Genomic DNA, 18,590 nt, shown 5'->3' with positions numbered 1-18,590 from the left:
AATATGAGATAATATGCTGAATGTTCTTTAATCAAAGACAAGAAATCCATTGGTGAAGGGGTGGATGCTAGCTCCTTAATCCATAATATCAAATCTCTATAATCAGATTCAACTGCAATATGATCAATCCTTTCACAACATTTTTTTTGTTTGGGTACAACTTCACAACATATTTAGAAGCACTGTTTTGGGTACTACTTTAATAATACGGAAATTCGTTTTGTATAAATTCGTCGAACGAAACATAATGTGGAGGTTTTTCTTTAAAGGCAAACTCAATACAGGGTAGTCACGTAATTTTAACGATTCTCTTTTCGAAGTTGTGATTCTAATTTTGTAAGAGAGAGAGAGAAAGTGAGAGAGAGGGGTATTGTTCCTATTGGACTATCGTTGAGTAATGGTCGGGTTGTCCTTCTCCCATCCTCAGGAGCTCTTTCGCTGCCTTATCCATATATCTTGTTACTTTGCTTTACTCTCCTCCTGCATTCCATTCTGTTAGTTTTCCACTGAAACCATCACTGCTCAAAACTCTTTAACTGGTTCTTCTCTGCTTTAGTATAAGGTCGCTTCCACATCCAAATCCAGTCCATCCATTCTATCAATCCCTTCCTTAAATGTAGAGAAAGTGAGAGAGAAAGGGAGAGGCAGAACATGGCGTGCCTATTGCCGCAGTTCAAGAGCCCACCTGACACCCTCTCCATCCACTTCAGAACCCATCATAATCACCACCACCACTCCTCGAATCTCCACCCATGTAAGTTGACCGCATTTTCTTTTACATCCCCTCTGCCCATTATCATCATTTGTTTCAATTGTTGTTGTTGTTGTTTTTGATTGTGATCTTAGTTTAAAAGTTCCTCCCTACAGTAGTCTACAACATCTGAATTGGGATGTGTCCCGTTATCTAGACATCATTGTTGCTCTCTACCCTAATATTGGTGGTGGTCACTATTTTCAAGTTTTTTCCCCACCTCCTCTTAAGTTTAGTTTATGCTCATTGTGATTTTTGCTGTCTGGTTAGTTTCTGTGCCTTTATGTATGTAATCGATCTGGTACTATGCGTTATGAAAATTCTGTCTCATTTCCCCATGATATGATTACATTACTACGAAATTATCTCATTGATGATGTCCATACCCCTGTGTTCTATCTATATTTATTATGTGGATAAGGAAGTGGCTGACTAGGTGCTTGGTAAATTGTCCAGGAGATGTAATCTGTTTCATTAATTTCTTAATCTTTTTCTAGGGCATTTGTCTTTCCGGTGAAATTTTCCACATCCTTGAAGGATGTATTGGCTACCTAGAATGCAAAACGTTCCTCTCTCCTAACATTCTTCCCAACCACCCCCCAAAAAAAAAAAAAAAGTGTTTAAGAAAGCGAAAAAGAATATGGTGTGTCAGCCTTCAATTGGAGATGGTGCACATTTTTTGTATTTTTGGATAGGTAGGTCCCAAGGAGAGTTGAACACAGGACCTTTTTTCTTCATTTTAAAGTCTGATAATCACGTTACAGTTGGCTTGTATATTCAGTTCATCAGACTTGAGAGGCCATTGGGTGCATTTTGGGATAATTCATTGTTCTCCACTATCTTCTTCGCTCTTCTCCTTTTCCTCCTCTTTTTCCCCCCAGTTATGATTTGACACTTAGTTTTGGGTTTTCTTTATTACATACAAATGTGCCATCATCTGCTTTTAAAAAAATTCCATCGTAAGATCCTGTGTGGGTTAGTTATTTTTTGTGTCATGTTTAATACTAAAATATGAAATGACCAAATATTATTTTTTTGATTTACAGTATTTTCTTTATCATTCGATTTTTGAAGAATCTTTTAATTGATGAGGTTTAACTGTTTCACATTTACAGTGAAATCTAGGGATTCCTGCTTCCGGGCACAATCTGTCATCTCCACCACCACAACAACGATGGAAACTACAGTAGTTGATATGGGGAAGCTGAGTTTACCTTCTTTAGAAGCTCATTCAAGTACTGTAGCGGGCAACCAACCCTTGATGTATGTAGGGGCCATTGGTCCACCAATAAAGGTTAGAATTCATATGATGTAAACAAGATTTTTTTCATCATTTCATGTTTCGGGAAAATGGTCCAATGGTATCTCCTACTTATTTTTCTTAACGTATCAAGCTTGCATGAGTTAGCCCTATCATGTGGTTGCAATGGTCCCTGAGTGAAGACAGGGCATGTGCGATGTGGTAGTTTGCTCATTTGTGTGGAATATGGTGCATAGACTTCCACATTTCCTACAGATAGAAGTCCATTATGAAAGCAACTCGACCAGGTCATATGAAACTTCTAGGCAGATTGAAGACTGCAGATTCTTAGGAATTTCAGATCGGTTCCTCTAATTACTTGCTTCCACTCTCTCGGTCATGCTTTGGGAGCAGTATCTTAATACTTTTACTTGTTAGTGTTCCTTACCAGTTCTATAATAGCATGGTTGGCTGTTATCAATTTAATCTCTTCTCTTGCTGCAATCAAGGGTGTGTACATTCCCATCCAAATGCCCCATGTTCTTTGTTTTATGAGTCACTCAGCTGGGGCAATGCTTCAAGGAGTTAAGTTCATTATTTGGATGAATTGGGTTAACATTTTGGTGTGAGTTTAGAAGGCTATATTGCCCAATCTTTGTTGACCAAAAGCAGCTATTACATTGTCAGTTTGTGCCTATACCATTTCTAACATTGTAAATCCTCACATCCTTTCGTTACCTGATCAGCTCACATTCTTCCCCTCCCCTCCTCCCTTTGTAGGATAGTCTTGAGGCAACTTTGGCTACAGAAACACTCCTTACAGGTGAAGAAGCCACCATAGCTGCTGCTGCTGCAGAGGCAATTGCTCTGGCAAAAGCAGCTGTTAAGGTTGCCAAGGATGCAGCCCTGATGGTTGGTGGCTTCCCTTCTGCAAAATCAGATGCTGGTCACTTAGATTTTCCATCTGAAGCTGACATTCTCCGGCTTGAGAGGGCTAGGCTCAGTGAAATGGGACAAGCTGACGAAATAGGCTGGCCTGTGGGATTGGAAGTTGTGCGAGATGAAGAACATTATGCACAAGGTCCCATTAAAGATTCTGACAATTTGAATCCAACGGATGAGGATCTTGTACTTCTGCAAATGCAGCTTTCCAAGAATGTCGCAGTGAGGTCTGGTCGCCAAACAGAAAGACAAGCCAGAAGAGCAAAGGCAGGGGAGAAGATTGCTGCCAATGTGGTCTCTGTGAAGTCTTGTTCTTCTAGCAGGAAAAAACGTGCTGCTTTACAGGACGTAGATTACTCTGACCCCCTGCGATACTTGAGGGGAACTACCAGCAATTCTAGGCTTCTCACTACAACTGAAGAGCTGGAGTTGTCAGAAGGAATACAGGTTCATTCTCATAAATTTTTTTTTTTAATACCAATATCACTATGAGACTGCTCCCTTGTCTAACCTTTCTTCTTGTTTTGACACAGTCATTTGCCTATGCTGTGACTTATTTTTGGTCAAACTATGCTGCATGAAAGTTACCTTATGCTAGTTCCTTCATTTTCTCGTAGATGCCTTAAGAGTGTCTGTGTTCGTGTGTTTATCTTTATGCCCTTCCAACTTCGGGCAAAAGAAGAAATGAAAGGTGTTTGTGGGCACACCCTAAGAATGGGAGATGAGCTTATTGCTGGTATGGGTGGTCCATATGGGAATGGTTTTGTCCACCATATTTTTCTTTATTTTCTTGGGGAGGGGAGATGCGAGGGGGATGCAGATGTAAACAAAGCGCTGATTTTGATTCTATTTCTATTGAATATTTCACCTTAGTATCCAAATTGGTATTTTCCAAGGATTTGGATATCCGAATTCAAATATTATAATATCTAACTAATTTTACAATATGTATTGATAGAAATTACATAAAATAGTACATAATTTACATTGCATAAATATAAGTTGATATGGAATACATAATACATATTAAGAATAAGTTATCAAAATTTTATCTATAATCTTAAGTTATCTGGAGTGATATTTTGGAGCGTATATGTTAAGTTTGTCTCGAATTCTTAACCCGTTTTGTAGAATGACCCTCCGACATATTTTGGTGGCGACCCGAATGGGAAGTTTTTTGAGATCTGTGATGGAAGTAGAGGGGTTGGGCCGATGGATTGACCCGCGACTTGGAGGAGTATATAATGTACTATCGTCCTGTTGAGCAAGTCATTGTAATTTGGGGGCTTTTTCGAGCTAGGGTTTCAAAGTGAGTTTTTTTGCCGCTGTTTGGGTTTAATCTCTTTTCTACATAGTGAAACATTTTCTTCTTCGCCGGAGGACGTAGCACACCACATCGGTGTGTGAACCTTGTTAAATCTTTGTGCATTGTGCGGATCTATCTTTGTTTGTTTTCGTATTAGTTGGTGTTTGCTTTTAATAGTATACAATAGTATCCAAATTCATATCCTGTTACCATTTAGATATAAAAGGTATCTGGATTGGTATATGATGTTGAATAAATGGATACAATCATTGATTCTGGATTTTTTGACATTCATGTGATAAGTGAAATCTTTGGTGCTAGAGATCTTTATAGTGGGGCCACTGAATGGGGCCTCTGATTTCTCCATGGTTACGAGTTACCACATGAGATTGTATGCAGCTCATAATAAAACAGGTAATAGATCTCCTGTGAGAAACAGCAGGAAGCTTGGTATTATTTAGGTTCTAAGAAGTATTACCGAAGAGGAGTCTTTCAAGTAAAATAATTAAAGATATGTATGATGGTATGGTGACTAGTGTAAAAACTTGGGGGGGACATTGATACCCTTAGCTGTCGTGTTGTACACACAGTGCATGTGGCATGTGGCATGTGGCATGTGGCATGTGGCATGTGGCATGTGTGATGTGTGATGTGTGATGTGTGATGTGGTCATTGTTGTTAGCACAATGCATCACTGTGTAGTCAGTAGAGCAACAATACAGATGGCAGATGTAAGTGCAGAGTGTGTAGGCAGTGTACTAGTGTGTCAGAGCATCTACAGTGATGTGACAGTGACCACAGGTGTTCTAGCATAGTTGACAAGGACAAAACATTTTGTCAATGTAGACAGTATAGAGTCGGTGAGTTCATGACATGTGACAGTATGGCAGTGATTCAGAGGGTTCAGAACTCATGTGGCGGTGTATGTTACCATGTATAGTTGGCAGTTGTGGCTAGATAGTGCAGTGGGAGCTTCTGAACATGTGGTGGCATGTTGTGGCAAGCTCATGTTCTCACAGGTGATGTGGCAGTGCTGGGGGTGTATTGGTGATGTGGTACAATGTTCATGATTGATGTGGCAGTGACCACAAGTGCCAGATAGTGAGTGGGTAGGTAAGACAACATGTTGGAGGAGCTGGAATGGCCAAACAATGATTTGATAGTGATGTGGTAGTTTGGCAAGGATACTGAGGTATCTAGGCCTATGTGGCAAGCTTGTGCAAGGCTTGGCATAAGGTGGAAGCAGCGAGTGAAGGCCCTATACAGTAAAAGTGAAGAAATCAGAGGTTTATGCAGTTACAACGCATTTCGAAATCCAGATGGCATATTTGGAAGAAGGCGAAAACTGGAGAAATGTAGTTCTTTGAGCTATTGTTCAAACGCCATTGGAATCACGTCGATACAATGTTGGATGAGGGAGAAACAACGATTCCCGTGCAGTCATGCTGAAAAGAAGCTAAATGAGAGAGTTTAGGGATTTCTAAGGAGCTCACTATCCATTTTTCCTGCAGCATGATGTGATTATAACAGCTCACCTCACATTTTTGTTCTTGGACCGGTGCAAAAATTGAAGCAAGAGGGCTCCAAACACATTAGATACCATTTTCTGCACTCTGGCAGGCCAGGAGCACTGAATTCTGTGCTTTGTCACACACTAAATCACAATGTATAGACAGATTGGAGGACCGAGATGAAGATGCTTTGGAATATTCCAAACTCGTGGCTCAGGGTGAAGTGATGGTGTGTTGAAGACGCAATTTCCCGTCTTCATATTGGCTGGGTGTATTGGTCTTGATGTGGCATTGTTACACCATAACGTTTAATTGACGCATGCTGTATTGGTTCACTTAAGTGAACCATCCAAGTGCTTCCATGTCATCATGATGCTGATTGATGGGATTCTGCTCATTTGGGGTTTAAAAGAGTGATTTGAGAAGATTCCATATGAAAGATATATAGGTTTTTTGGGCGGACAGATTACGGTGTGCTTGTCATCATGATGCTGATTGAAGGGATTCTACTCATTTGGGGTTTAAAAGAGTGATTTGAGAAGATTCCATATCAAAGACTAAAGGTTTTTTTGGCGGATAGAGTATGGTGTGCCTGTCATACACCATAGTAAAGATTTCGATCCAAGAGCTTAGGTTGCACCATATCTTAAAATGCTAATCTAATGGCTTGGATATAGCTGTACACAGATAAGCCAATGAATTGTCGAAACATTTCAAGGCTTACTTTTCAAATGACATGTCTCGGTCTTTCTCACGTGTACCTTGATGAAGATACGCCGCTCCGAAGATTTCGGGGCATGAGTTGTGGTTTTGTACATATTGAGTTTCGGTGTTCCGCAACACACTGGATTGCCTCAAGAGTTTAATTAACACATGCGTTTAAGAGGATTTAATGATTCTACTGTATTCAATCTCAGCCGCCCATTTCCTCTTCTGATCGAACGGATCAGATCAATGATCCTCTTGAGCACCAATTAGGGCTCGAAACGTAGGAAGTTTTACCTTTTTTACTGACATTGCTTCGTGCCTCGAATCACGATTATACACATTCGTCTGTCTGAATCATCCGCATCATGCACTGACACCTGAAGCTGATTTGACGTCTGAGATTTAAGCCGTAAAAGGCGATGTCGATCTGACGGCTCACGGTTGCCTTGTGATTCTGTGTCACGCATTCATACACAGAACACCCCAGAGATTCCATTTTGAGCCTTGAGAATGGCTCAATTGTAAATGAGGATAACTCCCTCATTTGGACTTGGATGGAGTCATTCATGTTGTGTCTTTGTTTTTGCGAGCTCTACCTCCCTAAAGCTGGAAATCAACAAGGTGAGAGGAAGTAGGGGTGCATAAATTGAATAAGAAGGTGCTTTGAATTGTTTAGTGCGTTAAACCTAATTCACATTCCCTTGCATTCATGGGCTCCATTGAAGCCTTCTTAAATGGTTGGTGAGCTTTGAAGATGACCTAGGTGGGACTAAAGCCATAGAAAAGGAAAAGAAGAAGGAAGAAAAGAAAAGAGAAAAGAAGAAGGATGAAAGAAGGGAGAAGGAGATCTCTCCACTGGCATGGCATCTCTAGTGAAGCTCCACAATCTCTCAGAGCTTCTACAAGATACCAAACTTGACTCAAATAAGGGTTGTAAGATTTCTATCCTTGAATTTGCTTTATTATATTGTCTGTATCCAAATATGTATGCTAGACGTAGGATTGAACATCGACGAATTTATGCTAGATGTGTTTTACTTGTAGGGTATTGTTATTCCCATTTTTGTTATCTGAAGGGGTGTTCAATAGGTGTTGTCAGCTGTATTGGTACTTTTGTGCCCTCTTAGTTTGATGTTGGGAAAAATCTAAGAGTGGTTGCGATCAATTGTACTGGCATTGTAATGCCCTCTCAGTTCTAAGTTGGAAAAATCAGGGAGTGGGTCCAGCTAAAGTAGAGTATTGAGCAAATATAAAGCCCTAGCGGCATTGCTCCATGGATGTAGGCAATTTGCTGAACCATGTTACATGTTTTGTTGTGGATGTGCCTTTGTGAATTGTACAGTGTTTCATCTACATGATGGGTGTGCACACTGGGTAAACCTTGCCACAAAATTGTATGCCCATTTTTGGTTGAGAGGCTAGGTGTGTCACACGATTGTGTGTATGTTTAGTTGTGAACTGCCAGTTACTGAATGAGTATGTGCCAATAGTGAAAGCTTCCAGCAATGTCAATGGTTGTATGGTGATGGAGAACTGCAGGATAACAGTGTTGAATGACTTTACATTAGAGGGGACAGTTTTGTTGACTATATGCTGAGTGCCAAGAATTTCAAGAGGTGAGCTGGAAGTGAACTTATTGAGGAAAAGGTTTCTGGAATTCACTGATTCACCCCCCTCTTAGTGGTCATCCTTGATCAACATGTGGGCTCGATAGAATAACAAGAAACTCAATTTAAAAGTATAGTGGCAAAGTAATTAATATTCCTGGGCTTATAAGGGGGAGTGGCAATATGGTAAAGCCAAGGTTTAAGATCTCAATCTCGCTCTCGCTCTCGCTCTCGCTCTCGCTCCTAGTCTCGTTAAACCAAAAAAAAGAGATTCGCCGAGATCTTGTATTTTTTTTCAGTCGACTCGGTGGCCATATGTTCCTAGTAGCGCCCTTGACACTTGCCATGTATCCTATTTTAGGCCTTCTAAACACAGTGGAAATATCAGTTTTTTAAAAATCAAACCCAAAATGGTACTTTGACTTCATACTCTATATAATTAGTCTTCGGACCCTTCACCCTAGGCTATTCCACAATAAAAACAAACTATTGACCATGTTTCTATGAAAAGGATCTCCAAAGGTTGATGATGAATTGATAATCTCCAATTTTTAAGTGTTGAAGTTGTTAATCTACACTGTAAAGGAGAAATTTGGCAAGAAAAACAACCAAACACTTTTTCTTCACAGCAGGGCGAGATAGGTGAGAAATGTCGAGTTGTGTCGAGTTGGGTTGAGTTGAGGGTCGAAATTATTTATATACCCCATGTGTTCTCGAGTCAAGTCGAGACTGAGATATTCACTGAGATCTGGATTGTACATTTTATATCGCCTCTCATCTCATCTCGCCATTTTCAAATAGCGAGATATTAGCAAGATCTCGCCGAGTTCTTAAACCATGGGTAAAACCAGAAATTTTAAGGTGCTACTTAGTAGACAAGGATATAAAGGGGATCAATATTTATTGAGTGAGGGTAAACTTGGAAGCCAAACAAAAATAAGGATAAGGAGAAAGGGAAGGGGCAGTATAAAGGAAATAAATATCGTGGGAGGGGGGTTGTTTTCAACCTCCGACTTTGATAACCAGCGGAGAGGGATCTCTTGCAGGTGAGAGAACTCCCTCAAGAGTGAGTCAGTGATCCATTTGACTCAAGATTTTAGGGTAATTTACAATGCCACCCTTGGAGATCGCCAGTATTATAGGAACATCCCCTCTCTTTCACCAAATTAGACTCAGGCCCCCTATCGTTAGTTAGTGTTACAGAATATACCTTAAATGCTGACATTAGCTGAGTTATTTTTTTTTAAATACCAAAATACCCTCATAATAACTAAAATACCAAATATGTCCTTATCGTTCTTCTTCTTCCCCAAATCAAATAACCAAGGCTGCGAGAGAGAGACAAGCGACGGTGACGAGTTGAGCTGTTCCTCTGGAAATGGAAATTGGAGAGGAACCTATCGAGGTAGTTGACGGCAAGAATGGCTGTGAGGGGGCAGAAGGCATAGTGTGATAACCCTCAGCATCCACTCTACCACTTCTCGACGAGCAGAGGACAGAGCAGGATCAATGCTGAGATGGGCTTGCTGTTCTTTGGAGAAAAGAGAAACAAGCTCATCGTCTTCCCAAAACAGTTCTTGTTCCAATAACAGAAGAGGGAGTAAACAAGATTTTTTGATGTTGTCAAAGGTGAGAGTGAACAAAAAAAAGATAAAATTGGGAAACTCAGGCTGGAACTCCAGAGAAGATGGATCATTCTCTAATGAGGACTTCCCAAGCATGTCCACAAACACATGGCTAAGCGTAGGCACTCGCATCTGCTGCTCCTGGGCTCTTCTCCTCTTCAGCAGAGGTTCCGGCGATGAAGTAACCGATGATGCCACAGCCCACGAATCGTTGGAGCTGTCGCAGCTGAAGTTTGCATCAATGATGCCGTTTGGGCGACCAGGAATCGATTCGTATTTACATTTCTGGCCGCACCCACGGTGGTTTGAGTTCAACTCCACGATGAGTTTATAGCAATCATCCACCTCATTCTATGATTACAATTAATTAAAAAAAAAAATTTTTGGATCAGAACATTATAAATGGGAGCGATGTTCGCTATCCAACTTGGAAAGATATTAAAACAGAGAAGGAATTTTACAGAGCTTTCTGATCTTAAGCACACCCATGAACTTGGTTCTGGTATTCGACTGGATTATCGGGCTCAATCTGATCGATAATGTTCAACATTGTCGTAGCAGCCAAGACAGAAGGAAGATAACGAACAAACCTCAAATCTATGATGGGAACCCAAACGCAGATGAACCCTTCTCCATCTGCAACAATCGTCGCCTGTCCAAGGAGAGAGCGGTGAAGATGAAGGTGTGGAGAAGGGTTAGGGTAAAATGGGATTGACATTATGTGTTTTAGATAAAAGGGTAGAAATGTCAATTCAAATCCTCACTTAACAGAGACTGATGGTAGGGGGTTCTAATTTGGTGAAAGAGAGGGATTGTTCCTATAATACTGGCATTCTTCAGGGGGTGGCGTTGTAAATTACCCTTGATTTTATAACTTGTAGCACTGTCGATTCCTCCCAAGCATAGGCTCAAGGGGCAACAAAAATGCTGGTGAAGGATTTCTGAAACAAGAACCTGGCGGTAAGGAGGGAAGTCATGCCTAGGTTCTAGTTGTATCTCATGACAGGGAGCTGTTTTGGGGTAGGAATCTATGGCTTGAGTCATCCTGGGAGCCGGAGTGAGATCTCCCCTAGAATTTGGGGTCAATCTGAGTTGTGAAAGAAGAGTTCACTCAGACTGGTAGTTTTGTTACTAAGAGGTGAAATAGCGATTCGGGTGTAAAGGAAGGAACAGGGAGTAGGGAAAAGGGAAAGTAAGGAAGAAAAGAACAGAAGAAGAAGAGCAGGGGAGGGAAACTAAGGAAGACATACCTGATTTGGAAGGAGAAAGAGGAAACAGAGAGAGGGGGCACCCTCACACCGTGCAGTAAGCAAACCACTCCTTTTTTTAAAGGTAAGCAAACCCAACTGTTCTTCATTCAATTCTATTCATTTCTTTGACAGTATATGTAATATACAAGAAGAAACCAAACTAACAGTGGAAACTTACTCAATTAGGAAATAAAATCTAATAAGGAAACTATCAAACAATTCCTACATAATGTAGGCACCATGAAATAAAATAAAAGATTGCCCCTTTGTAATCTACCAACCCCCTATTGACCAAAAAAAGGGGGTTGGGCTGGTTACGTCTTGACTTGGGTTTCCAAGGTGGGTTGTTGTGGTATAACCATGCTGACACAACTGCATCGAGAAGGGTTATCAACGGATAGATCTTAGACCAGGAAATGTCCTTTGCTTTTGATAGGATAAGATGTTCTTTTTGTTGTTTGAAATGTACATATAAAATATTTTCTCTCCACAATACTTTTGAATGTAAATAGAGGTCTGTAATTGATGGATATATTGCAGGACCTTTTGAAGCTCGAAAGGCTTCGTGACGAGATCGCAGAAAGATGTGGGGGTGAACCCACTTTTGCTCAATGGGCAGCTGCTGCTGGTGTTGACCAGAAGACCCTGAGAAAGCGCTTGAACTATGGTATCTTTTGCAAAGACAAAATGATTAAAAGCAATATACGCCTTGTCATCTCTATTGCAAAAAACTATCAGGGAGCTGGGTTGAACCTTCAGGATCTTGTTCAGGTTTCTTTTCCTTGCATGATTTGAAATAAATATAGTTCCCATCTTAGTTATAATTCATGTTGGAGAACGTTCTCTTGAACCCTTTTTTATATGTATCTTTGTTAACAGGAAGGGTGTCGAGGCCTTGTAAGAGGTGCAGAAAAGTTTGATGCTTCAAAGGGATTCAAGTTCTCAACCTATGCACACTGGTGGATCAAACAGGCGGTGCGGAAGTCTCTTTCGGACCAGTCCAGGACAATTCGCTTGCCGGTAAGTTCCCTTTGACATTTCAGTTTTGTACTGCATTTATGTAGAACAATCTGAATGATCTCTCTAGTTTTATAGGTTCATGCAATTTGGATTCAGAGTATGAAGAAATTGGCTGAGGGAGACAGTTGTTAAACGAAAGAATTAAATATAAGTATGTTTTAGACTCTAACCCCTGAATTAGATAAGAGCTACAGTTGAGCTTCGAATTAAATTCTTCATATTTTTTGATGGGTAATTGAAATCTGAACTTCGAGAACCCACATGCTACTTTTAGAGTTATCAAAATGATAAATGAGATTAACTGGATGGATACACATGTAAAGGATCCTCAACTAAACTGGTGGAGAAGAATATGCCAAAATGGAAGATGTGGTGTGGCAAAAACAATTTGGAGTCTCACTCTCTTAGTACCTTTAGCGTAGAGCTCATCATGTGTAACACCATGCTTTTGGTATAGTGTTTCTACTACAAACAACACAACAAGAACACAACTCAGCCTTATACCAACAAGTATTGTGTTTCTACTAAGTTAGGGAATTGGAGTGTTCTGCTTAGGAGGATGGTCCTGTGGAGATCAAGAACATGGTTGATTGTTAGGTGTGGACAACCCTAGGGAAGGATTCTAATTTCTAAAAGGAGTATAATCAGCTGCAGGCCCAGATTTTAAGCCGTTCTCCCTTTTCTACCATAGATCAAGCTTATGCTGTGATTCAACTTGAGGACAGCCGCCGAACCACTATGCTTCCACAGCCTCTCGCTGCTTGAGATCTGTACTTTCTTCTGGTACTCAGCCCTTTAGTGCAACCCCACAGTCTGGTGGTCCCTCTCTCAGAGCTCCAATGAAGTGCGGCTACTGTGTCAAGAAGCGTCATACCAAGGAGCACTATTGGAAGCTTCATGGTTGCCCAGTTTATACGTTTGGCAAAGGTCGTGGAAAGGGTCATGGTACATATGGTTAGGCCAACCATACTGAGGTCCCGGATACTGACTTTGCACCTAGCATCTCAACAACCTCTTTATCATCTAATGACCTGATTGCATTTTAGCGCCTTCTGACACATATGGAGACCCCTGATACATTTGCCACTACGAGCTTTGCTCATTTCACTTCTTCTGGCTCATGTACCTCTTTGTGTGGCCATAGTACGTCTGTCAATTCTACCCCGTGGATTATGGACTCTAGGGCATTAGATCATATGATAGGTTGCTCGTCTCTTGTCTCTTTTCTCTCAGTACACTACCTGTCCTAGTAATGGTGTGGTCAGATTGACTAATGGGACTCATTCCACTATTTTGGGAAAGGGCTTCGTCAACTGTACTCCTTTATCCCTTACAACTGTCTTGCATGTCCCATCTTTCTCTACTAACCTATTGTCTATTATTAGTCTTATTTCGAGTCTTAAGTGCAAAGGCACCTTTTTCCTGTCTCATTATATTTTCAGGATTTGATGACAGGGGCAACAATTAGCTTTGGTAGGGTGCGTGGGTCTGTATCTGCTTGATGATTACTCGGCGTTGGTCTCTGGTCAAGCTCTTCAAAAATCCTCTACGTTGCCTCCTATCTTTGAGTTACTATAGTGGCATCGTCGGTTGGGGCATCCTCCTTTGGGAACTTTAGCTAGGTTTTTTTCCCTTCCTTTAAGCTTTGTAATTTGAGTTAGTTTTATGTGAAGCATGTGTATGAGCCAAACAAACTCGGATCACTTATTCTGTTTTTAAAAATAAAAGTGTCACTCCTTTTTCATTGATACGTTCTGATATTTGGAGACCATCCCACTATGTGTCTATCAATGGTTATCGATGGTTTCTCTTTTATTGTCGAACTACGTGGGTTTATATGATGCAAACCAAGGGCGACACGTTCCATTGCTTTCAGTAGTTTCACCGAATGGTTCAGACTCAGTTCGATGCTACCATTAAGATCCTTCGGAGTGATAATAATTGTGAATAATTCAAAGGGTCCTTTTAGGCTTTTCTTTCTGTTTACGGGATGATCCATGAGACCAATTGTGTCGATACTCCGGCTCAAAATGATGTTGCTGAGCGAAAGACCACCTTTGTGAGGTAGCACGCTCTCTTATGTTTGAGATGCATGTTCCTCCCTAGTACTAGAGTGGCGCGGTTCTCACTGCTGCTTTTTTGATAAACCGAATGCCTTGTCGGGTTTTCACCTCCCGTTCCTCTCTGGATCTTCTCCAGGGGTCCGCTGGCTTTCTTGTTCCTCCCAAGGTATTCGGCTGTCTGCTATGCTCGAGATCATCATCCTCATAGGAATTATGATCCTCGTGGTCTCCGGTGCCTTTTTTCTAGGGTATGCTCTTACTAAAAAAGGCTATCAATGTTTTCATCCCCCCACTTGTCATTGGTTTGTGATATGGATGTTGTCTTTCATGAGTCTTCGTATTTTTACATTGAGATGTAGATAAGTCACTTAATGGGTTTATTTTTATAGCAAATAAGGCTTGGGTTGGATTATGTATGTATTGGGTCTTTGATCCCATGAGTTTTCTTTGTAATGGGCCACTTAATGGGCCTAAAATATGGGTAGAGAGTAGGAAAATGAGATTTAATTCTTTAGTTTAATTAGAGTCCTGTTTTGAGTCTATTTCCTTTGTTATTTCAGTTATTAGTCAGTTTAGGTTTCCTTATTAGTGAATGACTAGTTAGTTACCTACTATGTTGGAGTCCTAGTCGTACTCCATGTTGGAGTCCTAGTCGTACTCCATGTTGGAGTTCTAGTCCTAGTCCTATTTGTAGTTCAACTCCTATTAGATATTTTCTAGTCCTACTTGAAGACTAGCTCCTAGTTATGTTATGATTGCTATTCAGCCCTTTATATATAGAGAAGCATATATACTCTTAGTTCTCAGATTTGAATAAAGAAAATTGCAGTCAATTGCTTAGAACAGCTAGGATAGCTGTGGGTGAGAAGCCCAGGCTTAGATAACCACTCCTCTCCCACTTTCCCTTTGTTATTACCCTCTTATTTTCTGCAATCAATTGTCCGCTTCTGTTCCCTGTTACTGCCATTAATCATATTATAGCATTCAGTTCTGTTTCTTGAGATCAACCAGCAAGGAGGCTACTCTCTTGGACCCAATCGATCCCCCATATTGTCTACATCTGGAATCTGTTTTGCAAGATCTTTGGAGGACCTGTTCTACACCACTAGGGGACCACTCGATCCACCTGAGAAGACTGTTCAAGACTGCCAGTTGCTGTTCTTGCAGAATTTATCCAAACTCTCTCTCCTAGGTTTGATTTTCAAGAAGGTAAATATCTCATCAACCGTTTGTCAGAAGTCTTTCAAATTTTTAGGTTTTTGTACCCTTTTTGAGGACTACCTACGCCCAGGAGTACAACTCATTCTAGGCTCTACAGTTGCAGCCGCCCCATTCTCTTTCTGGGCCTATTGCGGGTGAGATTCTCTCTCCTGGCCGATTGTATTTTTTTGGGGTTTTGCTTTGTTAGGTTGCTTTACGATTGTGTGGGTTAATTCTGGGTTTTGTTCCTTTGTTTCTAAAGCATCTTTAAGTGTAATTTGTTAGTATTGGGTTGCTAGCTATCTTGTTTGGGGTTATCAACTGTTGGGGTTAGTTACCTATAAGGTACTCGTACATTACACTGCGACACCTCTTAAGGGGAGTCTTATTCCGTTGTGGAAGATATGCTGAACTTGCTATCTCTACTGGTGTCCCGTTTCAAGGGGAGATTGATACTCCTACTTCGGTTTGGTCAGAGATACTTGTTTATAGTCGCAAACAACAAACTCAGGCTACTACACATCCAACACCTACCCTGCCACGCCAATCGTCTCCTCTCGAGCCTGATCTTGTCCCCTCGGACCTAGGTACTTTTCTTTTTTCCTTCTTTGATGTTCTTGAGTTGCCTGTTGTAGTTCGTAAAGGCACTAAGTCTTGTACTTTACATCCTATTGTTAAAACTGTTTCTGATGACTCACTTTCTTCATCCTACTATAGTTTTGTGTCTTCTCTATCCTCTGTGTCTATTCCTCATACCTAGCTAGAAGGGAGTGCAAACTTACAGTGATAGACAATTGTGGTTAAGGAGATGTAGGCTTTAAGGAAGAATGACACATGGGATCTAGTATGTCTTCCCCACAGAAAAAGACAGTTGGTTGTAAGTGGGTCTTCACAGTTAAACCAAAGGCTGATGGGACAATGGATCCTTACAAGGCCAGTCTTGTCGCCAAGGGCTTATCTCAGACTTATGGGATTGACTACCAAGACGTTTGCTTTAGTTGCTAAGATGAACATAATCCGTGTTATCTTATCTTGTGCTGCCAACTTGGGTTGGGATCTTCAACAACTGGATGTGAAGAATGCTTTCTTTTATGGGGAACTTGAGGAGGAAGTGTATATGGACATTCTTCTTGGGTTTACTTGCTCTAAAACCCAAGGGAAGGTGTGCAAACTGAAGCGTGCATTATATGGGCTGAAGCTTCGTGCTTGGTTCAGGCGTTTTCACAAGGCTATGATTGCTACATGCTACTCTCAAAGCAATATCGACCACACTCTATTCATCAAGCGATTTGGTGGGAAGATCGCTCTCTTGATCGTCTATGTAGATGATATTATTATTACTAGTGATAATCTGACAGAGATTTCTTGCCTCAATAGATACTTGAGTGAAGACTTCGAGATCAAAGATCTAGGACAGCTTCGTTACTTCCTTGGCATTGCAGTTGCTAGGTCTTCTCGTGGAATCTTCTTGTCTTAACGAAAGTATGTGCTTGACCTTCTGTTTGAGACAAATATGTTGGGGTGCAGTCGGTAGATACTCCTATTGAAGCTAATGGTCACCTGGTTAGCAAGGAAGGTGATTCTGTGGACAATGAGAGATACCAGAGATTAGTTGGGTGCTTGATCTATCTTTCTCATACACGCTCTAACATAACATTTTCCGTCAGCCTTGTTAGTTAGTACATGTATGATCCTTATTTGACTTATATGGAAGTTGTGTTGCACATTCGTCGTTACTTGAAATCTGCCCTAAGATGTGGCATCCTTTTTCCTTCTTATGATCACCTTAAGGTTGAGGCCTGCACAGATGTTGATTAGGCAAGTTCTCCTGACAACTACAGGTATACCACTGGTTATAGCACCTTTGTTGGTGGTAACCTTATTACATGGTGAAGCAAGAAGCAAGCCATAGTTGCTCGGTCAAGTGCTGAAGTAGAGTTCCATGCTATGGCTCATCCCATTTGTGAGCTCCTATGGCTTAATGGTCTTCTTACAGATTGGTTGTCCTTGCTACCCTTCCTATGAAGTTCTTTTGTGACAGCAAATTTGGCATTAACATTGCTCATAACCCTGTCCAGCCTGATCGAACCAAGGATGTGGAGATCAATTGACACTTCATTAAAGAGAAGCTGAATATGCGTCTTATCACTATGCCTTTTGTTCCCACTAGTGAATAACTGGTTGATGTATTTAGAAAGGTCTTAGTGGTGAGATGTTTCATCCTATTATTAGCAAGTTCGACATTTCAATATGTGATATCTATGCACCAACTTGAGGGGGGGGGGGAGGGTTGTTATAATGGGTTTTAGGGATGTTAGAAGCCAAACAGGTTCTTAGGTCAAAACTTTCTCTTCATTATTATAAATAAAGAGGTCTAGTGTCATGTTAGACACAAGTCTTACCCCATTCAACAGTTTCAAACAGCTGCTAGAACAGAGAGAGGGAAGGCCACACAGGCAACACTCGTACCAATTTTCTATTCCATTCTTCCCTGTTCTACGTATTGGAATACGTACCTATTTATAAAAAGAAAAAAATACTCCTGATTACTTCCTAAAACATAAACTAGCAAGTAGCAACACAGAAACTCAAAAGAACTCAAACTGGAAATTTCCCTACATGTCTAATAGCTATCCTAAAATAAAAGATTACATAGTATCTTTACCAAATGAATAAATTTTAAATATCCTACTGAACCAGAACAAGGTCCCCCCTTTTCAAGGTGGTTCAACCATGAATCTGCATCAGGTACTTTCCAGCCACTAAACTCCATGAATTTTGGTTGAGGTTTGTAACTCGTATTTGGTCATGAGACAAAAAAAAAAAAGGTGATTCCTGTGATGCTGATCATAACCTTTCGATCCTATGTTAATTTAGACTACCTGGCTGCTTGAATCGATGCAGAGCCTTAATCAGAATGATAAATTGTTGGTCTTGAACCTCAACATCCCAAGCAGCCCCGCCTCCACCACGAAAAAAAAAGAAGAAGAAGAAGAAGAAGAACAGATAAGTCTTGTTGGTCCTGGACCCCAGTACCTTTGTGAAGTGGAAAAAAATGAAATAGACATTGTGAACTATTTTTTTCTCATTTTCATGGGCCCTTCCAATCCAATTTCCTTTTCCACACTGTGTGGGACGATTCAGTCTGCTGCAGTTTCTAAAATCTGGCATGCTTACTCTGATTGTCCATAGGTTATTGTCCATAGGTTATGTTTCATTAGAAGTGGGTGCATATGAAGTAAAATCAACTATACACCCTTTGTGGGTATGTAGGCTATGGCCTAATTCTATGTTTTATTATATATATTTATTCCTCTTTTATTCCTCTTTCAGCAGTAATTAAAAAAAAAGGGGAGGGGGGGGGGGG

The 18,590-nt window shown here is 40.8% G+C and overlaps 1 protein-coding gene across 4 annotated transcripts in view; it reads left to right on the top strand.

Moving 5' to 3' along the window:
• Positions 1-369: 369 nt before the first annotated feature.
• The window catches only part of LOC122069139 (RNA polymerase sigma factor sigB), a 19,433-nt gene continuing 1,212 nt past the window's right edge, over positions 370-18,590 (top strand). Inside the window, exons 1-6 of one of the 4 annotated variants that reach the window (XM_042633076.1) lie at positions 370-754; positions 1,867-2,045; positions 2,772-3,380; positions 11,481-11,711; positions 11,820-11,960; positions 18,128-18,238. In XM_042633076.1, the coding sequence (XP_042489010.1) occupies positions 652-754; positions 1,867-2,045; positions 2,772-3,380; positions 11,481-11,711; positions 11,820-11,960; positions 18,128-18,238 (1,374 nt within the window). In that variant the 5' untranslated portion in view covers positions 370-651. Of the gene's footprint in view, positions 755-808; positions 1,447-1,866; positions 2,046-2,771; positions 3,381-11,480; positions 11,712-11,819; positions 11,961-18,127; positions 18,239-18,590 lie in introns of those variants that run through there. The other 3 variants (XM_042633072.1, XM_042633074.1, XM_042633075.1) reach the window with 3 other exon arrangements.

Source organism: Macadamia integrifolia, unplaced genomic scaffold, assembly GCF_013358625.1.
Source record: "Macadamia integrifolia cultivar HAES 741 unplaced genomic scaffold, SCU_Mint_v3 scaffold537, whole genome shotgun sequence".
In the NCBI taxonomy this organism is placed as follows: domain Eukaryota; kingdom Viridiplantae; phylum Streptophyta; class Magnoliopsida; order Proteales; family Proteaceae; genus Macadamia; species Macadamia integrifolia.
The sequence above is the reverse complement of the archived record's forward strand: the minus strand, read 5'-3'. Positions and strand labels throughout refer to the sequence as shown.